The 23,557-nt window shown below is 41.7% G+C and overlaps 3 protein-coding genes and 1 pseudogene across 4 annotated transcripts; all 4 read left to right on the top strand.

Moving 5' to 3' along the window:
• The first annotated feature begins 659 nt into the window (after positions 1-659).
• Positions 660-2,775, top strand: LOC122132881 (annotated as a pseudogene).
• Positions 2,776-3,509: 734 nt separating this feature from the next.
• On the top strand, positions 3,510-10,195 carry gnl3l (guanine nucleotide binding protein-like 3 (nucleolar)-like). Its single transcript, XM_012841185.3, has 15 exons — positions 3,510-3,613; positions 3,707-3,747; positions 3,998-4,111; positions 5,397-5,513; positions 5,821-5,904; positions 6,260-6,395; positions 7,251-7,354; positions 7,509-7,653; positions 7,765-7,852; positions 7,942-8,119; positions 8,271-8,413; positions 8,691-8,827; positions 9,026-9,174; positions 9,633-9,807; positions 10,008-10,195. Exons 1-15 carry the CDS (start codon positions 3,598-3,600, stop codon positions 10,070-10,072), a joined length of 1,692 nt encoding a protein of 563 aa, XP_012696639.1. The 5' UTR covers positions 3,510-3,597; the 3' UTR covers positions 10,073-10,195.
• Positions 10,196-10,324: 129 nt separating this feature from the next.
• On the top strand, positions 10,325-21,276 carry tfe3b (transcription factor binding to IGHM enhancer 3b). 2 transcript variants are annotated; one of them, XM_012841186.3, is made up of 10 exons: positions 10,325-11,295; positions 12,259-12,317; positions 13,368-13,615; positions 14,167-14,391; positions 15,622-15,717; positions 16,742-16,853; positions 16,973-17,029; positions 17,285-17,360; positions 18,209-18,356; positions 18,649-21,276. In XM_012841186.3, the coding sequence occupies exons 3-10, from the start codon at positions 13,424-13,426 to the stop codon at positions 19,123-19,125; spliced, it is 1,383 nt and encodes a 460-aa protein (XP_012696640.2). In that variant the 5' UTR covers positions 10,325-11,295; positions 12,259-12,317; positions 13,368-13,423; the 3' UTR covers positions 19,126-21,276. The 2 variants fall into 2 exon arrangements, with proteins under 2 accessions (XP_012696640.2, XP_031423221.1); XM_031567361.2 differs by lacking the exon at positions 10,325-11,295 and adding an exon at positions 11,617-11,657.
• Positions 21,277-22,271: 995 nt separating this feature from the next.
• On the top strand, positions 22,272-23,180 carry LOC122132899 (microphthalmia-associated transcription factor-like). Its single transcript, XM_042707767.1, has one exon. It carries the CDS (start codon positions 22,613-22,615, stop codon positions 22,973-22,975), a length of 363 nt encoding a protein of 120 aa, XP_042563701.1. The 5' UTR covers positions 22,272-22,612; the 3' UTR covers positions 22,976-23,180.
• Positions 23,181-23,557: the final 377 nt, after the last annotated feature.

Raw genomic sequence — 23,557 nt, 5'->3', positions numbered from 1 at the left:
GGCTTGGCCTTGCCTTCGGAAGCATGCACATAAGTGTGTGCGTGTGTGTGTGTGTGTGTGTGTGTGTGTGTGTGTGTGTGTGTGTGTGTGTGTGTGTGTGTGCGCGTGCGTGCATATATGTGTGTCTGTGTGCATGTGCAAGGGAAGATCTTTGTGTTTGTCTGTGTGTGTGTGTGTGTGAGGTGAGGGGGGGGGCATTAGTGAAACTAAATATTGAACAACTGAAACAATCAGTGTGACTCTAAGTGACTCAGTCTCTCTTTCAACAGTTCGCACAGGCCCTGGTTTGCACAGGTCTTTTCAACATGGCAGAGGAGTGGGGAAATTCTGTTTACGCTGCCAGAAGACGAGGCGATGACACGACCAGGGAGTCTGTCTGCACATACACCAACAGCAACAACACTTAATGTTTGGGACAACTTTAATCTATAGTACACAACTAGACAATACAAATTGATTAAACAAATAATGATTTGTTTTCAATCAGCTTTCTTGGCAGAAAGAAATTTAGGAACCACTGAATTCAGATGCTCAGAGCACTTTGCCAGAGAGTGATCAGTACCATAATCATTGAACTAATATGACTGTGTGATTTTTGTATTCTCTCTCTTTTTAACAGATCCTTTTGAGGAAACACATTACATTACAAACTTGTGACAATGTGGATGTTTGTTGTGGTCGTTGCCTCTGTATTCACTAACGGCCTGGTGCTGGCGGCAAGAGCAAAGTTCAAGAATGGTTCAAGAATGGTTACCCCTCTGCATCTCTCGTACCACTTCTTCATTCGGTTCAATGTTCGGCCTCGCTGAACAACCCTCTGCCTCCCCATCTATGGACTTGTTCCGCCGCAATCTCCCACCAACTTCTCCTCTCTGGTATTTTCTGCTCTTCCACCTTTCACCACTTTCTCCTCCCTTGTGGTTAATGATGTCACAGAATCTCTCTGCTCCACTCTGAGCTCATGCCTGGATAGTTTGTGTCCGCTATCCACCAGAACTGCTTGAGCTACCCAGTCTTACCCATGGCTGAGTGATACTCCACAAACGTTGCATGCCTGTTGGATCCTATCCCATCCAACGTCCTTCAAGCCATATCACCTATCTTCTTACCGGCAATCACACATGTGATCTGCATTCAAAGTGGCTCTGGTAACAGCACGGCTCAAAAAGCCGTCTCTCAATCCCACTCATGTGGAAAACTATTGGCCAGTCTCATTTCTCAAGCTGCTATCTAAAACCATTGAGAGGGCAGCTTCCAAACAGGTCACAGAGTTCCTGTCAAGGAACAATCTCCTCGATACAAACCTGTCTGGGTTCAAAAACGGTCACTCCACTGAAACAGCCCTGTTGTCTGTGACAGAGGCCTTAAAAACAGCTAGAGCAGCAGCTTGATCCTCGGTTCTCATCCTGCTTGACTAATCAGCTGCTTTTGACACAGTCAACCACTGCATCCTTCTGTCTATACTGTCAAGTATGGGCATTTCTGGCAGGGCACAATCCTGGTTTGAATCTTACTTCACTGGGCGCTCGTTCAACATGTCATGGCAAGGTCAGCTGTCTGTACCTCACAACCTCACCACAGGGGTTCCCCAAGGCTCGGTGTTGGGACCACTTCTCTTTGCCATGTACACCACCTCGTTAGGCCCTATCATCCGCTCACATGGTTTTTCACATCACTGCTATGCAGATGATACCCAACTGTATCTGTCTTTCCCGCCTGACGACACAACTGTCTCGGCGCGGATCTCGGATTGTCTCTCTGTTATATCCACATGGATGAAGGATCACCATCTTCAACTTAATCTGGTTAAAACGGAACTGTTGGTCTTCCCAGCCAAACAGGCCATACACCCCAACATCGATATCAAAATCCTTATCTGTTGCTACTTCCAAAGCAGCAAGAAGTCTAGTTGTCATTATCGATAACCAACAAATATTCACAGACCACATCGTCTCCCGGTCGTGCGGCTTCGCGCTATTCAACATCCACAAAATCAGGCCGTATAACCCAGTATGCCACCCAGCAGCTGGTACAAACATTGGTGATTTCCCGCCTTGACTACTGCAATGCCCTCCTAACGAGCCTGCTGGCATGTGTGGTGAAACCACTACAGATGGTCCAGAACCTGGCGGCACGTCTGGTGTTCAACCAACCGAAGAGGGCACACGTCACCCTAGCTATTGCTGATCTTAGGGAAACAGTTTTTGCCAGCACCATTAATGTGATTAACCAGATCTTTGTCTACTACATCCTAGGACACCCCATGTGTGTTTTCGAGGGCTGTCTGTCTGCGGTCTGTCTGGGTGTGGGCAGCAGTCTGGTGCGCACCTCCCCTCTTTGGCTGGTGCAGGTATGTATATATATCATTACTCTGCAATGGGACATGATTTGAACTTTCTGCGTCTAACAATGTCATTAAAAACAAAGATTGTTCTGATGATCACCTGCTACTTCCTACCCCTGGCAATCATCATCCTCTGCTACATTGCTGTCTGGCTGGCCATTTGGGCTGTATGTTCTGCTGTTCTCTTATCTGAAACTGACATGATATAACCTTTTTACCAAATAGTGACAGTCAGAATACAAACTTTAAATGTGATCTTTTTCTCTCGTTGACAGGTAGCCACGCAGCAGAAGGACTCTGAGTCAACACAGAAAGCAGAGAAGGAGGTGTCCAGGATGGTGGTTGTCATGATCCTGGCATATATTCTCTGCTGTGGGCCATATACAGATGCAGATGCAGTTGGGCACTGCTGTGTACCCTTGCTATCATAACTAAAATCTGCATGCACCTTGTCAGCCAACCATAACTAAACATAACTCATCCAAACTAAACAAATACAATTCCCATACACCTGGCCAGGCAGCCTCTCTCGCTCCCTCTCCTTCTATATTCTACTGCTAATGCTGATACTGATAAAGTTGCCATATAACCTACTGTTAATTGCTTACCTAAATGTATCTCCTTATCTGTTTATCAAATTGATGTCAACATTTTCTCTCTGTCCTCTAGCAGGTGTCATCTTGAAGTGGGAATATGGAACTTAGTTCTTCCCATATTGTTGTGTGTGGCTGTTACTGTGGCCAATCAGAATTAGCTCCATCTTTTAACTTTACTCAATCAGACCTTGTTGTTGCGTGTTTGGCCCACTTTACTACTTCCTGTTGGCCTACTTTGTTGATAAAGCTATTATATTAATATAATAATAATAATGCATTTTATTTGTAGCGCACTCTTCATTCAACAGAGCCAGTACATAGTAAAAACATAGTAGAAACAAACTATAATAATACAATAAAATAAAACTACGGTAGTAAACATAAGCATAATAAAAAAACTTAGTGACAGAATATATCAGAACGTCTTTGTGGAAAGCAAGGCAATTGGCCATGTTTGGGGACATTCTCAAAATAATCATCACAGCCCTCCTCAGAACCATATAAATAAGAAGAAATATGTTCAAATATGTTTTTGGGATATGCCTTTATTTTGAAACAACCAACAAAAAAAAAAAACAGGAGGAACACCTCCAGACGTACAGCTGATTGTGTCGTCACATCCGCTGGATTGTGCCCCCTGTGTCAACACGTGCAATTATGTCGAGAACCAGTAGTATGTTTCTCTCCTCATAACATGTGATTTCTTCATCCATGTAAGAGTAATTTACAAACTGTTTGTAACTTTGCCACTTATCTTCTCTTTCAGAACAAAAAAGAGCGAAAAGGCTTGGTCTCAACGGTAAAAAGGTAACGCTAGCGCTGGCTTCCTTGCGATACTACTAGCTAGCTCTTTTATTTACTGGCCAAGGAATGCTGCATGATGCATCAGTGGCAAATGTGTATGTCGTTGAAATGTGATATAAGCAGAGTACAGATTGTCCTGTATCCTTCGAGGGATGTGTTGTTTCTAACGGTGTATGTCGGGTTCAAATATACGGGTAATAGCGAATTGTCGTTACTCTTTTACATAACTTTTCTTTGTACCGTTACTTGTCAGAACAAAGATGGCAAGCAGACTGATTCTCAGACTAGCAGAAAGGGTCCAGGGTTGCCGGAGGTGTCACGCTTCAAAGAAAATGCGCAGAGACAAGCTCTAATTCGACAAAAAAGGGTGAGAACATCAATTTGTCCTTTTTTGTCTTGATGAAAATGTGACGTGTGCAAAGACACCACCACAGCAACTGTATTTCTAGTATGTAATCCTTTACAAAAAATGCATTTGAATGCAGTTGGAGAGTTATTGCATCAATATACATGGTCCAAATACTATCATGTCTATACTGCTTGGCATAGGCGTACCAATAGGTGTACCTGTGCCACCTAAATCTAGTTTGCACACCCAGCCAAGAAGCCCGAGCTGGAAGGGGCCCCCCTAGGACAGTTGATTAAGTTAGTCCACAGCAACAACAATTCCATGAGAACCCCCTTTAAACCTGTGGTTTCATACAGGACACTACAATGACATGTCCAGAAACCTCCCCATAACACTTAACTTGCTAGGAGGCTACAGCGTGAAACGCAGTAGATTCAATTCAAAATGCAAAGATGTCAAAAGAAAGCTCCCTTAGTCCATGCATCCACAAAAGAGGGACAGACAACGGCTGTCAGAAAAGAGCAGTCTAATGGTTGTGTGGTTACCCATGCTATTAGAAAATCTGTTGTGATGAAATTGTATGCAATGCTGCAGATTTTTGCAGTTGCCACAACTTACACTTGTGCAATAATGTTATTGAGGAAACCATTGTAACATTAAATGAAGAATGTTGCAGCTCACCTCCACCACCCTATTTCTTAAAACTATCCCATGTTGCTACGCAACAGTAAACAAAACCAGTAGCCTGCTATTGATACCATGTATTAAAACTGTTAATTAGCAAATATTCTAAGTAATGTTTTCATGAGCTCTGAAAATCAGTGTAAAAAACTGTTATGGTTGATCTACAGATCACTTTTTGCAGTCACACCCAAATTAATATTGCTGGCTAGGCTATGGCATACTGCCTGGTAGGTGCAGTGAGTACATACTAATTATCCACTTTCCAGTTGAACGGTGTTTAACATAAGCATCTCTCAGGACATTGTCATGAAGGCCTCATGTACTAAATGGGTTGTTGGATTAGAAATAATTGACAGCCTGATCACAACAGACCATCCGCCTGTCTTTGAAATCATGTTCATTTTCACCTTTTAAACGTCTCCCTTCTGTTAGCTACAGCATACATCCCAACTGGATTCAGCAGTTACATTGGGGTCTGGGACACATGCTAATACCTGAAATACAAACAGCAATATGATCGGGTTTGACCAAAGGAATATATGTATTTTTGCCTTCATGTGTGAAATGATTTCTAATTATCAGCCCCTAATATCAATTGAATTTGTTGTGGCACCATCAGCTTGACGAAATCCGGGAGAAGCAGAAACTATCCAGAGAAAGGGAGCACATGAAAAGAAGGAGTTTGGACACTTTCCAGAGCGATATCCACCGACGGCAGCAGGCCTTTGAACAGAGGGTAATAATACCAGGAAAATGGTTAATCTGTTAAGATTGACTTCAGTGATGAGAAATATTATATATGCACATCTGGGTACTTTTCAAAATGTATAACAGCGGGATTCAGGTTGAGGGACAGGGGTGAGAAAAGTGTGAGGAGCACCTGATGCATTCAATGGGCCCCTGATGCAAATGGGCCCCTGACTTGCTGAGGTATTGAGGTAGAGTGGAAACCGGTAATTGTCAGCAGTGTAAATGTATATTTATTCATGTATTTCCCTGAAGTGCGTGATCAATAATGACGGTGCATACATCTCTTTATCCAGGAAGCGGAAATGCTGAATTTGGAGAAGCATGTTAATTTTGAGAATGAAAATTCAAGAAAGGCATATTACAGGGAATTTAAGAAGGTAAGTAAAATGTCCTGACATGCATATCGTTTATCTCTGTGGGTGGTGTTGTGTTGTGAACTGAGAATCTAAAGAGATTTTGAACAAAGAAACAAAGATTGTTATCAGGGACTGAATTGATTGATTGACTGATTAGGGACTGAAATTATCAGGGACTTGATGTGTGGTTTAATCATGAAACTTGAGTCATAACTGCACAATTATAATTCTCCCAGTCTGTGGTATATTGCAATTTTTCTTATCACTTGCTTTCAAAAGGCCAAAACCCATTTACACCAAAACAAAAAATAAAATTATAAATAATACATATTTCTGTATCTTTTGTTTAATGTTTTGCTTCTCTCTCTCTGTTAAGGTAATTGAAGCTGCTGATGTAATCCTGGAGGTCCTGGATGCCCGTGATCCTTTGGGCTGTCGCTGCCCCCAAGTGGAGCAGGCGGTGGTCCAGAGTGGCATCAACAAGAAAATTGTTCTGGTTCTCAACAAAATTGGTAGGTTGAAAAGAGTTGTACATGTGCAGCTATTTTTTTGTCTGGTTATTATCACCCAGTATGAAGTATGAGAGGACAGAATCTCTGGCTGTAGATTTGGCCTAATATGGAATATTGCTTAGATAAACATGACTTTATTCAAGGAAGAAATGTGCACATAATCAAAATGTACTGGAAATGTACTGGTTGTGCCTCACCCATTGACTTGCATACAACCTTTTTCACTTCAGGCCTTTAAATGTGGCACACGCTGTGAGCTCACAGTGGCAAACGTTGAAATTGATTAATTGATTGACCTTTCACAATGACTTGCACTGATCTCAAAGCATACAGCATAATGACCGTTTTGATGGCAGATGCTGTTTTTTTGTTAAGTGTTATTGCGGATTTTGTACCACCCTGAAATGCGAACATGATTTTGGGGATGAGGGAGAAACAATCTCCACCACACGTTGTTTTCTAGTGCGCAGCACGCAAAGACTGTGCATTGCTTGTCACTGTGTGACGTGAAGAGAACAATGAAAAACAAAAACATCTTTTCATTTATTTTCCATCTTGTTAAACTACCATCCAGAAAAATAATGAGAAGGGATTACACTACACACAATTTAATAATGAAATTGTGCCATACCCCACCAAAATGGAATAGGCGTCTGCTTTTTATGTCATGGAATCTGCTCCATATTTTAAATGTGCAGTATGCATTTTCTGATTGTCTTGTAAGAACACTCAAACAAACAATGAAGATGCTCAGGTATGCTCTTTTGTACCGTAGTTGTACAACTACAGTGATGAACTACAGGTTTGAGTTCAGAATGTTCAAGTAGATTTACAAAGCTGTTTGTCTTTCCCAAGATCTTGTGTCTAAGGATATTGTTGAAAAATGGATCAAGTACCTTCGTAATGAATTTCCAACAGTGGCCTTCAAAGCTTCTACCCAACAGCAGAACAAAAACTTGGTAAGTTTATAGTCCCTGGAAATGTACACTGGAATGTGACCATTCACTATACTCTTTGAATAAATCAATTTTGTATGTTGGTTGTATATTCAGCAACAGATCAGTTCAATAAAATGCCAGTGGAGATGCTTGAAACTGCAATTGTTGTTTTTAGAAACGCAGCAATGTACCAGTCACTAAGGCCACAGCTGACCTTCTGGGCAGCAGTGCATGTGTGGGTGCAGAATGCTTGATGAAACTCTTGGGAAATTACTGTCGGAACCAGGACATCAAGACACACATCACTGTCGGCGTGGTTGGTGAGTGTTAAGCCATAATAAAACCATACATTCTTTTGAAGATGCAGATGACACTGTGTGAATATGATGGGTGAAAGTTGTTTCTGGTTTTCCTGTGTGATCTCTCTCAAGGTTTTCCGAATGTTGGGAAGAGTAGCTTGATCAACAGTCTGAAGAGAGCCCGGGCATGTAGTGTTGGAGCCACCCCAGGGGTCACAAAGTAAGTGTAAGGTGTAGCGTAGCTACAAAGTCTTTACACGCTGTCGCATATTACCTTACCGTTCTTACTAACCTTTGTGTGTTATTCAGATGCCTTCAGCAAGTGCACTTAGACAAACACATCAAGCTTCTAGATTGCCCTGGAATAGTCATGGCAACCTCGACTAGTGATGCGGGCATGATTCTTCGGAACTGTGTGAAGATTGAGCAACTTGTAGATCCTTTACCAGCCATTGAAGCAATCCTGAGGCGCTGCAACAAGACACAGGCATGTTGTTTGCTTTGTGCATTTTTTTTTTTTTTTTTTTTTTCATGTATGTAGATGGTATATGTAGTTAAGTCATATGCTTACTTTGTTTAACCACTGTAAAGCATTGATATTGAAGTCTTCTGCTTTTCTGCTACTTGTTTATCCTTAGATTATGGAACATTATGGGGTTCCAGATTTCCGTAGTCCTCTGGAATTCCTGGCCTTGCTAGCACGACGTCAGGGAAAGCTGAAAAAGGGGGGGCTTCCAGACAATGACAAGGCTGCCAAGAGTGTCCTCATGGATTGGACCACGTGGGTGTCTGTTACATCTCTTGGGTTGCAATGGAGATAGAATATTTCCATGAAGGAAGTGTAACAGTGCCGCCATCTGGTGGTTACTTTAGAAACAACATGTTTCCCAGCTTCATCATTAGACTAACATAAGTAAAGATCACAGAGGCATAAAATATGCCCCCCCCCCCCCCAAAAAAAGAAATATATATATATCGCTGTTCACAGAAATAGAAATTAAATATATTAAATTATTATGATCAATGTATTAATGTCATTTACTAATTCATTATCCCAGGGGTCGAATCAGCTACTTCACGCATCCTCCAGAGACGCACACGCTGCCTACCCATGTCAGCGCTGAGATCGTAGCAGAGATGGGCAAGGCCTTCGATTGGGATGAGCTGGAGAAAGGAAATGATGAGGCACTTGCTGGTACAATAAGTTTTGCAGCTGTTTTGATTATATACCCTCCCTATAGCGCACTCCGAAGACTACGGTGCTAGCAACATCAAAGCCATGCACTAAATCTGCTATAGGCAAATCAGAGTTTTCACCATGGCTGCTCTTTGGTTGTTTAAATGCTGGGACTGAAGCTCCGAATCATGCGATGTGACCCCTTCTCTATTACAGCATTGGATTCAACTGACGTTGATATGGGATTCTGCATGGCAACGACTGGTATGACACAAGGCGCTCAGCCGGACATGCCAGTTGAGGAAGATGTCGACTGTTTGGAGGATGGCAAAGCTGAATCAATGGAAGACGACCAGGATCCAGAGGTACTTTTGCTTGTGTGGTTTATTGTTTATTATTAACCCACTGGTTGTTATAAACAACAGCTGGAACTAAGAATTAGAAAGTAGGAAAGCAGCAGGAGGAGAAACTAACTTTTCTCTCTCATGAAGTGTTCAATAGCTCAACAGACGCTGTTGTGCAACCAATATTCTGAACACGCAGAAGATGTGCTTTTAAATTCCTAGCCTTCTTACACCTCATTACAATTTGGCCTACTTGGGTCAATTCTAGTTCTGAGAGTGACTTGTCCAACCCATAGCACCAAACTAACTTCCTGCAGGGCCAGTCCAATACTGAGAACACATCTGATGGCAGTGTTGATCAACTGTTATATGTCATTTGACTATTGGAACTGAAATTCTCTGATTAATGGATTTTTGTCTTCAGGCTCTGGTAACCTTGTCTTTTTTTTTTTTTCCTTTCGCTTAATTTTGTTCAAAAGTTTGGACCAATGACGGTTGAGATCAAAACACCTCTGGTTAAAAATGAGACTTGTGTGGAGGGTGCAACCCCTAAGGCTGTAGACCTGAGAGACATCCTTGATGTGGATCCTCTCCAACAAGGCCAGGCTCTGCTGGCAGCCAACAAGAAAAGGAAGAAACAGCAAAAGAGATCAGGTACTGTATTAAATATGTTCAGTGTTGTCAGCATCTGTCAGTGGTTTCATCTTTAAATGGGTTCATGTCCCTACAGTTATGCTGTTTATAAAACTTCACTGGGGGTTTGAGTTACTGCGTAGATATTTTTTTACTTTTATCCTATGCTATACTGTGAAGGAGAACTATAACATATCAATATATGGCTGTTTCCTCTGCAGACAAGATTGCTGTAAAGCTTTCGGACACGCTAACATCTGCCATGAACACTTTTTGGGACAGCTGATACAATGACCAGCAAACATCAACTGGACTTGGTTGTATTCTGCTTGTAGTTCCTGTATAAATATAAAATTTTGTACGTGCTGTACAACTATCAAGAGAAATAAATATATGATCTGTTTCTGAATAAGGGTTTCAAACCTTTTTGGATTGTTGTAACCATTTCTGAAATTATTCAATGGGTTGACTGAAGTCTTGTGCTATTTATTCTTAACATTGCTCTGCGTTATCTTTCCTGGCAAAAAAGTATTTTTTCACTGCAGGAAAAGCCATAATATGCTTACAAACACAGCAGTAATGAATTTCATGACTTGTCTCAACTCCAGTCATTGGATAATGCTCATATTTCGCACCATGTCGGTGACATAGATTTCCATTCCTATTAGGTATAATTGTACCAATAACTTGTAAAGATGCTTTAAACTCTGGATGATAGAGTTGAATAAAAGAAAACCATTGGTCCAGCATTAGTTCAAGACTGGATGGATCAGGTCCGAGAGCAGAAGTTGGCTGCAGTGAGTAATACTTTTTGAAATAGCTAGGATCGGTTTATCCAGTGGCAATGATGATAGTAGATACTCTGATTAGTAGCTATGAGTGTGAGCTTGTGGGGGATTCTCTTGGCTTATCCTGGGCTCTGAAATAATTAACTAGTATTTCAACATGGTTCAGTATCTCAATCAGTCAATCAATCAATCAATCAATCAATCAGGAGCTTCCCAGAAGGGCACCCCTGTCTACGGTTTCAAGTAGTACATCGTTCGGGCCTGGCGGAAGTTCTCAATAAGTGATAACATCACAAACATAATGTTCAAAGAGAAGTAAAGCAGTTATACAAGATATGATTTGACAAAGTGTTCTTATTTTAACTACCCGCATATATACGTGTGTCAGATGTTATATCTTGGATCTAGCAGTTCAATATTGAGAGTGTGACGTACACCTTAGAACCAGCTTCAGACCGGGGAAGCTCCCTGGAAGTAATGTCAATACCACTAGCATTTTAGCTACACGAGCTGCACTGGAGTAACGTCCCTGCTACTTACCATGAACCGGCGAGCCTTGTAGAATGAAAAGATGTCTTCCAAAACGAACACGGGATACAAAATAAGGAAGCTACGATTGTGGACCCCAGAAAATAGACGCTAAGCAAAAGGGCTGACCGGTCTTCCATGACGTCTGAAATCCATGTGTAACGTTAACTACCAAGTTTGCTAACTAATGTAGGTAAGTGAATTTGAATATAACGTTAGAATGAGCAACAAGGCACTCTCTTTTTAAAAGCTACATTTTAAAGTCCAGGATGGTTGACAACAATGTTCAATTTGACAGGCTAGCCTGCATGGCCTCTGTTAGTACGCAGTGTTATGTGCATCATGGCTATGACGTTAGCTGCCTCGTTTAGCCTACTTTAGATAAAGTCAGTTTAGACATCACATACTATTCAATTGAGCACACTAAATCATCGTTTACTTGACTAGCACTGTATTTTAAATATAATTGTCTATACCGAACGAAGGATTATTATTATTATGTCACCGTTTCAAAAGTTTGATGCTAACTTGGCTAGTTAGACAGCGATTGCTAAGGTTGGTGTAGCATAGTGTACTATCTCTGAAAAATGGCATAACAAATATGTACAAAGTTCTTCACTGTTCATTCTCAAAAGCCAACTGCTAGCTTCCTAGCAAGCTGTGAAAATCATATGAAATGTAACGTCACAAGCTAGCTAACTTAGCTATATGCCGCTATTAGGCTCTCTATATATTAGGTGGTTTTATAATATAAGCTTCCTAGCCAACGTTAACGTATATGTCACAATGACTTATTTCAGTCATGTATTGGTGACTGAATTTGACTTGAATGTCAGATATGTGGACATTTCAGTTAGGCCAATTTAGATAGTTAGCATTAGCTAGCAAACACTCAACGCAATTTCTTCACCGTTGTTTTATGCATGTCAGTTAGCCAAAGTATTTTCGCTAGATATTAGCTAGCTATCCAGCTATTGGTATAACAACGATGTGGACAGTCCATTGTAAAGACAGTTATAGCCACCTAAATATAAATTCGATGTATATGATATATTTATACTAGTTGAGAGATTAAAGTTAATAGCTAGTTCAAATTGGAAAAAGTGAAACGTATTCACTAATAGTTTGTGTTTATGATGTCAATCTATTTCAATAGGTTTGCTACCTGTGGTCAATATTGTCAAACCATTGTCAGCATCAACCGTTTTGTTAAAGGTGAGCCTACTTATTTTTTGTTTGTTTATAATGTGTAACGTTGAGTAAATATCTACACACCTTACCCTTGCATAACAAGTACATTTGGCCATTACCCTAAGGCTATGTTGCTATTTGAAACATTACCATGTTGGACTAGTTGTAGGGTACTTGATGCAATTGTTGCAATGATGTCACGGTAAAATTATTAGACTGATTATTAGACTGGTATGCCATCAAGTGTCTTTTAACCGGGTTCTGAATTAAGACTGCTGTTTGCAATTCTTCCTAACTTTTGGCCATTGGAAGAGTCCACCCCTTCTCTTCAATGTGAAGAACAATTCACATGAAAAAATATCAGGCAGGCAGGTAGCCTACCTTTTTAGGAGTTTGGTGGATTGATCCTACAGTTAATACTTGTAATAAATGATTACAGAGCTCAAGAATCCCATCCCTATCAGGATGTTGAGAACGTTTAGTCCAAGTTATCTTTTAACACCATCTTTTTTTCATCAGTTCTAGCTTTTCATCAAATTGTTGTGCTCGTTGTAAATCAGGTTTGAAGGTTAAAAGTACGCCTGATAGTGCACTGGTTTTGTTCTAGTGGTGTTATTATCTGTACTCAAAGTTAAATTATTGCATTCAGGCTAGCAGAGATCAGTTTGATGGTTCTGTATTAAGAAGCAACTGACCCTGAAAAAATAACAGGAAGATTGATATGATGACTGTTGCAGTCTGTGCTTGTTAAATACATGTTTTAAAATGTTCCTTTTTGAATATATCTACCTTTCTACTTAAAAAGTGGTCTAATACCTTCCGGCAACCAAAATCTGGAGAATGTCTGTCTGAAGAGCTACCAGGGATTTTTAATTGTATCAAGCCCTGCAGTGGTTGTGGTCCCAACTGGTGTAAAAATAATAATTTCCGACGTACAGTTTCTGAATCTGGAAGTCTTCTTAGGACCACAAACTTGTTAGTGGTTGTACTTTCTTCTGATCCTGATCAGGGGTGTTCTACACTGTTCACAAAAAAATATGTTCTACACTACACTGTTCACTTATTACCTTTCAGCTTGACCTGTGACCCCGTCACCCAGTGAGTCTTCGGCTCGACGAGCGTGTAGAGCCATGTCTTCCCGTGTGCTGCTGCGGCAGCAGCTGATGAGGGAACAGGCACAGGAGCAGGAGAGGCGAGAGGCCCAGCAGCAGGCCTCTGCGGCTCAGCTCCGGTCCTCTGACTCCTCCCCTGCTATCTCGGTCACGGTGCCACCGTCCGCTGCTCGCCCCCCTCCTGCACAGGTGCCCGTGGAAGTGTTCAAGGTAGGTGGCTGGCAAACATGGCATTGGATGATTGTTCCCTCCTAATGCCTCCCTGGTCAACCATCTGGTATTGGGTGACATTTTCACGTGATGTTTGTATGCAGTGAAAAGCAATGGAACGGTAGAAATTCTATTTTTATAAATAGGCTATGGCTTCATCAAACTTAAAGCTGCCTTTGGATGAAGGTGTGTGCTAAATAGCTACATGTAAATTCTGTTTGTCATGTTGAATCAAACTGTTTTGAATTACAAAAGGGCAGCATAAGGGCATTCAGATTAGGTACCCTTTGCTTCCTGTTGTGTTTGTAGCATGCAAACAGCCCTTTTCTGACTTTGTGATATCTTTCACATATTGTTTAAAGTGATATGAGGGTTGTGTGCTATCACTTTTTTTTTGTTATCTGCAAACAAAGCAAGCAAATCGGATTCAGTCCAATTGAACAGTTAATGACCAGCATATATGGTGCATACACCGATTGTGATGGTGTATGTAAGTAGACTGTATTTGTGACTAAAATGCTGAATTGTCGTCCTGTGTTTTCTTTTAACAGGTGCAGACTCACTTGGAAAATCCAACAAAATACCATATCCAGCAGGCTCAGCGACAGCAGGTCAAGCACTACCTCTCCACCACTCTTGGGACTAAAGTAGCAACTCAGACTCTCGGGGTGTCCCCTGTACTTCAGTCCAGCTCTGCCCCCGAGATGGCCCCGTCTGCGAGCAGTTGCCCCAACAGCCCCATGGCACTGCTGAATCTGGGGTCCAACAAGGAGGAGGTACCCCGATACTCCATTTACTTGGTAGAGATTGAAAGGGCGGGCAAAAGTTGGCAAGCAAGGACAGAGAGAGACGGACAAAAGAGATTATATACAGGATATAAAAATTCTATATGTGAGATGTGAGAGAAAAATATGCTAGGACTGGGCAATTTGTAGATGTAATGGGATATTGGAAGTGACTGACCGGTATCCCAGGTGCCTAATGGGTCTTGATAGACCATTATTGTGATAATTATGCCAGATGTTACATATTGAATTGGTGTTTTCAAATGGCAAATGATTGGATTGATGCAGAAACTTATGGTAAGACGATCTGGTTTTGTCACTTCAGTCTTGTGCTTCTTAAAAGTGCAGGGCTCATCCAAGGGCACTATGTACAGAAAGATTAGGGAAGTGAAATACTGAATACGGATGTCATAAAAATGTGTCAATTCCTTCCTATGTCTTGCAAACATATATGCATCCATCTCTTAACAAGTAATGAAAGAAATATAATTATATATAATATATAATATTTCATATTATGAATTCTAACTAACTAATATTGACAGATGCGTCATCTTGTCATGCTGTGGTGACTTCGCAGGGAAGCCACAGTTCCCATTTTACTGTAAAAGTGGATTTACATCTGTCTACTGAGAGTGAAACTGTAGTTGAACATTGGGGAATTACTGCAAGTGCCGGTATGGGCGAGTTTTAATTTTATTTATGCTTGGAACGTGCTCTGAAAAAACAATGGCTGCACTACTTCTCTAAGGGCCTACCAGGTCAGAACACAGAAGAAAAATAGAATAAAAAATAGAAAAGATTTTTGCCCAAGCCATCCTCAGGCAACATTGCATTTGCAGTGTTGTTTTTGTGCCCCCCGTGTCCAGTCAGACCTGTATTTATCATCTGCCTCTTGCAAGCTTTTTGTCACAATAAGCTGTGAAATATCACACACAGAGCTTAATGATATCTGTATGCCAGACGGGAGCTCTGGAAGAGCAGCACAGTGTAGACAGTATGTTCTTGATTAGGGAAGCACTGTCATTTTTTACGATTGTGATCTGTTTCACTCTGAAAGACTACTGCTGTCATTCAAGCCATTCTTGACTGTAACCCTTTGAATTGTTAAGGAGTACTGAGTACTTGACGCTTGCTTGTCGCTAAGAGACCAGGCTTTGTATATCACAAAATTTCTGATTACACAGTGACACCCTAATGCCCTCCCTTCTCTCTCCTCAGATTGATGACGTCATTGACGACATCATCAGCCTTGAGTCCAGTTTCAATGATGACATTATGTCATTGATTGACTGTGGCCTTCAGCTTCCTAATACGGTATGTCTGTCCTCCCTCTCTCTTTGTCTCATTCAGTCGATTATTTGTTTCATTCATTTATTTATTTTTTATTTGTAATCTGTGGGCTAGGTAAAAGGTACCAAGATCTCATTCCCACCCTGTTTGCAAGACGTCTGATTTAAACATTGACCCTGTACCAAATCCGCGATTACCCAGTAGAGTCAACGCACTTGAACCTAGACTGATCCCTGTTATCCCTGTTGATTGTCTGTGTCAGTATTGTCCCTCTAACAGTGCTGATAGATCAGTATCTCTCTCTCTCTCTCTCTCTCTCTCTCCCCCCTCTTCTTCTTCTTGCTCGCTCTCATGCAGACGCACTCACACATTTGACACGTCACTAATGGCAGTAAGTTCAGGCAGGGTGGGGTCCATCACACAAAGGGTGGGAGTGACCAAAGAGCCACACGGGGTATTGGTAGTTCTCTCTCGGAGGACCATGCTGGGAAATCCTAGGCTCACTAGAGTAACATCAGGTAGTCTTTACAGTCAGTTTGAGTTTTTGCCTAACGGACGTCTGACTGAGAGGGTGCCCTACCGGTCTGTCTGAAGATGAAGTTTTTTGTTCTGTTGCCAGAGCATGAAAAGAACAGGAAGAATCTTCAGGTAAAGGTTGGAAGCTTTAGGTGATTTGGGTAAAGGTGGTCTGGTTTTTTATGCTCAGGGTGAAACCCAGCAACAGAGAACACGGCTATGCTGTCTGATATTACTATGACGTTTGGGATAGGAAATGTCTATGGATTGGTTTTGAGACCCAGGAGTTTTTTTGAGCCCGCTGAGTGATTTCCTGTTCAACTGACAGATGAATTTGTTTCACCAAAAAAAGCAATGATAATCCCTGTGCCGTTTCAACATAATCCTCAACTAGTACACCTTTCTTTCACACCCATGTTGTAAATGACAATGTTTGTAATTTCCATGAGATTTCTTTTAAACTTACAGTATGCACATAGCTATGTCCAGTATTTTTCATGAAGTGAAGAGGTGGTCTTGTGGATTTTCACAGCTACCAGGGAATCTCCTGGATATCTACAGCAGTCCTGGCATGGCAACTCCCACCATCACAGTTAGCAACTCCTGCCCAGCTGACCTAGACAATATCAAAAGGGAACTGTCGGGTAATTCTTGTCTTGTCTTGCTTTTGCCCACCGTGTAAAAAAATGAAGTGACTTGGTCAGTGGATAGATGCAGGTATACCGTGTTAACTGTCTATAAATATGTTATGAACTTGTTTCAGACACTGAAGTCAAGGCATTCGTGAAAGAGAGGCAGAAGAAAGACAACCACAACCTCAGTGAGTGGCTCCTTTCTCTTTCTCGAACTGAAGAAGCATCCTTACTGTTTGTGTGCAGTCGTGCTTGGTCTGTGTGAAGTCCTGTGTGTGTGTGTGTGTGTCAATGTGTGCACACTATGAATAATATATACAATCTTGAGCTTGCATGTGACTTGTGATGTGTATGGCCTCTGTTTGCACTGTGTTGATATGTGGTAACTGGCGACTTAATGTTTCTGTTAGTCTCTTATTGAGCCACTGTCGTTATTTGTTCAGTTGAAAGAAGGAGGAGGTTTAACATCAATGACCGCATCAAGGAGCTGGGCGCACTTATGCCCAAGTCCAGTGACCCGTGAGTATCTGGTCTTTTTCCACATGTGTCTTTGTCCTTGTGATGATACATTTTGCGGCTTGAACAGTAAAATTCCCTCACAGACCAGACCAGAACAATCACAGTGTTATTAATGTTAAAGCAGCAGGAAGTAGTTTTTGTCTAAAATGAGCAAGATTACTACCTAAAAGTCAATAGACGCAAACCCCTACAGCACAGCTTGCTAAGTTGTTATAATATTTGCCGGGGTCCTGCTGTAAAAGCTGTTACTATATTGTATTTCACAACACTGAGCAGCTCAGTGGTTAGCACTGTTGCCTCACAGCAAGAAGGCCCTGTGTTCGAATCCCGGTCATTCCAGGTCGTTCCAGGTCCTTTCTGTGTGGAGTTTGCATGTTCTCCCCGTGCCTGCGTGGGTTTACTCCGGGTACTCCGGTTTCCCCCACCATCATAAAGACATGCATTGCATCGTATGAATATGAATGAATGTTGGTGGTGGTCAGAGGGGCCGTAGGCGCTGATTGGCAGCCACGCTTCTGTCAGTCTGCCCCAGGGCAGCTGTGGCTACTGATGTAGCTTACCACCACCGGTATGACTGTGTATGAATGACTACTGGACTCTGTAAAGCGACTTCGGGTATTTAGAGAAGCGCTATATAAGCTTGAATTGATTGATTGATTGAACACTACATGTTGAATAGCCTGGACGGCCACAGCCAATCACTAGCACCTTTATCTGCCCTTCACATGACCATGCAGCATCCAAATGGATTTGAATCCAAAAGCTAACTACCCGCCAACAGTTAGGTGCGTATGTGAGCGTGTCTCTGATGGTGTCTCCATATTCCCCTGGGGGTTCTGGGGTGGCAGGGAGATGCGCTGGAACAAAGGCACCATCCTGAAGTGCTCGGTGGATTACATCCGCAAGCTGCAGAAGGAGCAGCAGCGTGCCAAAGAGGTGGAGCTGAGGCAGAAGAAGCTGGAGCACGCCAACCAGGCCCTTGTCCTGCGCATACAGGTCAGCTCAAACACACTTGCACAGAAACACACACACACCAGTAGTAGGTATCGTAGTCCACAAAGGGTTACAGAAGGCACAATTTTTACTTGTAATCTAAAAATACACAAATGAGGTGCAGTAGATCTATGCAAAGGATTTGCTTACTAAATAAATATGGGACTTTTCAACTTTCCCTGACAGAAATTGACCTATTGTAGCACAGCATCTGATCATAACCATGAGATGAACCAAGTGTCTGTAATCAAATACCCTTTTTTTATTATTGTTTTGCTTGCTGTAAACTGATCAGGAGCTGGAGATGCAAGCTCGCGTCCATGGCGTCCCTTCCTCTTCAAACGCCTCTCTCCTGGCCCAGCAGCCTCAACAGGCCCAGCAGCAGCAGCAGCAGCAGCAGCAGCAGGGAGTACAGCTTGGCGGAGACCCCCAGGCCTCCCGCTCGGATCTCCACTCCCAGACGCTCCTCAGCCTGGATGTGGGCTCCATGGCGCAGGCCTCCTCGTCCTTCCTCTCCCCGCCCCCCTCTGGCTCCCCAGTGGGGGTCACCATCAGCAGCTCCCTGGACCTTGGCACGCTGAGCTTCGCTGAGCTGGACGACCCTACCGGCACCTCCCTTTACCCAGATGTGGGGCTGGCTGATATCCTGATGGATGAGGATTGCGGCTTGGGCCCTGCCCAGTCGAGCACCGACCCCCTTTTTTCCATATCACCTGGGGCGTCGGAGAACAGCAGCAGGAGAAACAGCTTCAGCATGGAGGAGGACTTGTGACAGAAACTTGGTGTAGTAGCTGAGACAGACTCTCTCTCTCTCTCTGTGTGTGTGCGTGTGTGTGTACTGTGGTATGTATGCTTATTATGTCCATGTCTAACGGAGGTTGCATGTTTTTAAATTTTCTTGTGGTGAGATCGCCTTTTCAGTACCTCTCCACAGTTTAAATCTTCCTAATGGTATAGTCCTACTTCACTCCGGATCAGGTTCAGTACAATAAGACAAATCATACCTCACAGGCCACAAGGAACAGATAGTCAGTGGTTCCTGGTGTGTTAAACAAAATCAGTAATCATTGAAAAAACTGCTAATTAAATAAGAAAAACAGTTAGTACAGATATGGCTTGTCGGTGTGGAAGATGTAATACTATGATTAGTGTTTTCCTTTATGTGCATTTGCGCGTTCAAAGCGTAGAAGGGAAGTGAACCATCAAACAGTGGTTATATATTTTCATATGAAAACTTTAAAATTAAGGATGGGTGATTAAGTAAAATTTTGCAGGGTGGGGTTGTGGGCTGGGCGGATGTTGGCATCAGGGTGCAATACAAGTAATTTATGTACTCAACATGAAATTTGTGTTCTTAAACCAAAGGGATATTTTAGATAATATATTAATAGGGAAATTATATATAAATTGTTTTTGGTTTTTTTAATATGTACTTTTTCTGCTACGTGTATTGAACCTTCTCTTCTTGCGTCTGTGTTCTTTTGAAATACCTCTCAGCTGTCAGTAGCACTTTAAGCTGGTCTGCACCTCTTTAGTTTTTTTTCCTCCAGCCTCCTAACCGTTTCTTAACTAGACAACATTTCTCAGATCTATATTTTTAGCACCATTCTTGACTATCAAAGGAGTGCAATTTGCATTTTGCCTGAGTGTTTTGTGTGCAGTGTAATATTTAGTGTTTTCTGTGCCACTCTTGCTCGCTCACGGTAGAAAGTTGCTAGGGTCATAGGTGTGTACTTTTTGGCTTTACACTAATAATGCCATGGTTATATTAATTATGAGTGCTGCTTCTCTACTTTGTATTTTAGAAGAGCCAATTGTTTCCTCCTTACTGTAACTAACTGTATTTTGTATTTGGGAAGCTTAAATCACCGCTCAGTTACTAGCATTTATAAACTAAACGTGTTGAGTAATCCAAAATTGTCATTGCGTCCCTATACAATGCAAGAGATTTAAAAAAAAAAAATTGTCAGGTTTTATAATGTAATATAATATAATGGACTTCAAGCCAAAATAAATCATGACTGCATCATTTTGTGTTCTCATTTGAGTAGAGTGCCTTTAGTGCGAGGACCAGAAATGCCCATTTGTTGCACAAAGGATGCAACAAAACCTGTGGTTAATGACAGAATTGTAGCAAGGTTTCAAAGTGTATGTGTCTAAAAACAAGGATTTTTTTTTCTTTTTTTTTTTTTTATCCGGACACATTGAAATAATGGATTTTCTCAAGTAGTGTTGTGTGTCCATCATCATGAAATCTTTACCCTCCCTGCAATGTTAGTAAGAGCTGACTCTTTGGTCATAGCTGTTTCATGGAGTGTTTGCTGTTCTGGATTCATTTTGTTGTTTTCCACATTTAAAAGAAGTCATTGTGGTCATTGTCCTCTGTACTGTAGCTGAAACAATCCAGCTCTTGTACGTAAAGCTCTCAAATTAGCAGGTCCATACTGGGAGTGTCTAATACTCACAAAATGAACAAAGTTTCCTTGACGACTGTCTCCATCTGCTGTTTTAGACTGCTTTACACTTCTAAAGGTGTGTTTAGCATAACATTGACTCCTATTCTGTTTACTAATATGCAATTAAATGTGAAATATATCTTTCGAGAATTTCACTAGAATTCTGGGAATCGCAGTGCTCTAGTGACTTGTTTAGATTTTGATTTGCCTCTGTTTGAATGTATTATCTGATAGTACTGAGAACTCCTCAAAAGAAGTGAGTGTGTTCATGAATATGCATTTTAAAATGACTTTATGCAAACAATGTAAACGCTCAATTGTATTAAAAGAAACATTTGAGGAGGGAATGTTTTAGATTGAAAGAGTCCCATGGTGCATTTTATAGAAGAAAAAAACATTTTGTAATGACCTTGTGTCCATAACCTTCAAATTAACAAAACAAAATAAATGTCAAGGGAAACTTTTAACATCTGTGACTTTTTTTCTTGTGTGCTGATGCTGGTCATAAGAGTTTCAGGAATGCTGCGTTTTCACACTGCACTGAGAGAGGGACACTGGTGCCCCAGTAATATACATTAGAAGTGTATTTGTAGTGTACGATGAGAGTTGCTCAGTAATATACATTAGAAGTGTATTTGTTGTGTCTGATGAGAGTTGCTGTATTTGTTTTGAATCATCTTCGGGATGTTTTTGTTCGACGTAGGGCAGTATTTTACAGATTTATTCGATTCATTTTACGGGATAAAAGTTGCCTGGTTCCTATGTAATCTGTTTTCTCAAATTTGCCAAATGCACCAGACCAGACTTTCCCAGAAATACTCCATATCAATAGCTAATTTTACAGTGCACTAGTATTTTGTTTTATTTTATAAATATACTTTGGCAGTTTTACAGGATTTCTCTAGAGGGAGTCAGAGACCACACATTTCTGTTTAATTCAATCAAGGTAAGACAGGTAGTAACCACAGCACATTGCATAACATTTTTATCCACTATCATTTTAATCAATAAAAAATCAAGGTGTATGTTAATAAGCCTTCATTGGGAATGAGAAGGTTAATGTGAACATTCCTAATGGATGCCTCAGTTATCTGACATATCCCACTAACTGGAGGATAACCTCTTCCCCTGACAGATGAAGATATTTCATCTTTGTCATGTATTTTGCAATTGTGAAAAACATTTGTTTTTACTAAAATGGCAATGGAACACTGAATTTGATGGATGCATATACTGTTTGCATTCCTGAAGGACGTTTTATCAAACCACACGAGGTATGTGAGCATGCAGGCCACTCAGGGACCAGTTTCCAAGTATTCTCTGAAGAGTAATGTGAAGATTTTGTGAGAAGAACATAAAATACAATTTTTTAATGCTTATATAAAATGTATGTTTATATTTTAATAAAAACAGTTTTGCTTTAATAGCTAGACATTTTTTACCCAAAGTCTATCAAGTGATTGAGAAATAATACCCACTTCACATTTGAGCTTTTATGGCTTTCAATTCACATAATCACATTTCTCTGCAAATTTGTGACCCTTCTATTGCATGGAATAACCATTTCAAAGATATTTTATTGGTTGAGGAGATGTTAATTTGCAGCCTGCCTCGCACACTCTCACACTGAGATGTTAAGATTGGCACCCTCACATCAAGGCGAGCAGAGTGTGGCGGCTGATCCTTCCTGTCCACTCTTTTTCTTCCCAGACTTCAAGCTGGTTTATTATCCACACCACACTTCATAGACACACTTCTTCACACACTAGAGCAACTGGTTTGTTTCTGTAGACGAAAAGGGGAATGTTAGCTGCTTATATGGTAGACCCCCAGGCCTCCCGCTCGGATCTCCACTCCCAGACGCTCCTCAGGCTGGATGTGGGCTCCATGGCGCAGGCCTCCTCGTTCTTCCTCTCCCCGCCCCCCTCTGGCTCCCCAGTGGGGGTCACCATCAGCAGCTCCCTGGACCTTGGCACGCTGAGCTTCGCTGAGCTGGACGACCCTGCCGGCACCTCCCTTTACCCAGATGTGGGGCTGGCTGATATCCTAATGGATTGCGGCTTGGGCCCTGCCCAGTCGAGCACCGACCCCCTTTTTTCCATATCACCTGGGGCGTCGGAGAACAGCAGCAGGAGAAACAGCTTCAGCATGGAGGAGGACTTGTGACAGAAACTTGGTGTAGTAGCTGAGACAGACTCTCTCTCTCTCTCTGTGTGTGTGCGTGTGTGCGTGTGTGTGTACTGTGGTATGTATGCTTATTATGTCCATGTCTAACGGAGGTTGCATGTTTTTAAATTTTCTTGTGGTGAGATCGCCTTTTCAGTACCTCTCCACAGCTTAAATCTTCCCAATGGTATAGTCATACTTCACTCCGGAACAGGTTCAGTACAATAAGACAAAGCTTAAATCTTCCTAATTGTATAGTCCTACTTCACTTGTGACCCTTCTATTGCATGGAATAACCATTTCAAAGATATTTTATTGGTTGAGGAGATGTTAATTTGCAGCCTGCCTCGCACACTCTCACACTGAGATGTTAAGATTGGCACCCTCACATCAAGGCGAGCGGAGTGTGGCGGCTGATCCTTCCTGTCCACTCTTTTTCTTCCCAGACTTCAAGCTGGTTTATTATCCACACCACACTTCAGAGACACACTTCTTCACACACTAGTCTGAAGCTGAGCTTCCATGTTCCAACTATTATAGTAACCATAGTTAATGACAGTCCTCTCCCAGCCAGTAATAATG

This window comes from Clupea harengus, chromosome 5 (assembly GCF_900700415.2).
Source record: "Clupea harengus chromosome 5, Ch_v2.0.2, whole genome shotgun sequence".
Lineage (NCBI taxonomy): Eukaryota > Metazoa > Chordata > Actinopteri > Clupeiformes > Clupeidae > Clupea > Clupea harengus.
The sequence above is the reverse complement of the archived record's forward strand: the minus strand, read 5'-3'. Positions and strand labels throughout refer to the sequence as shown.

Bases quoted from the DNA above. Each gene is read 5' to 3' on its own strand.
- gnl3l (XM_012841185.3), top strand. The intron at 7,355-7,508 runs GTAAGTTTATAG...TGTTGTTTTTAG, and splicing joins AACAGCAGAACAAAAACTTG to AAACGCAGCAATGTACCAGT. The intron at 7,853-7,941 runs GTAAGTGTAAGG...TGTGTTATTCAG, and splicing joins GCCACCCCAGGGGTCACAAA to ATGCCTTCAGCAAGTGCACT.
- tfe3b (XM_012841186.3), top strand. From the start codon at position 13,424: ATGTCTTCCCGTGTGCTGCTGCGGCAGCAGCTGATGAGGGAACAGGCA. The intron at 16,854-16,972 runs GTAATTCTTGTC...AACTTGTTTCAG, and splicing joins TATCAAAAGGGAACTGTCGG to ACACTGAAGTCAAGGCATTC. The intron at 18,357-18,648 runs GTCAGCTCAAAC...TAAACTGATCAG, and splicing joins CCCTTGTCCTGCGCATACAG to GAGCTGGAGATGCAAGCTCG.
- LOC122132899 (XM_042707767.1), top strand. From the start codon at position 22,613: ATGTTAGCTGCTTATATGGTAGACCCCCAGGCCTCCCGCTCGGATCTC.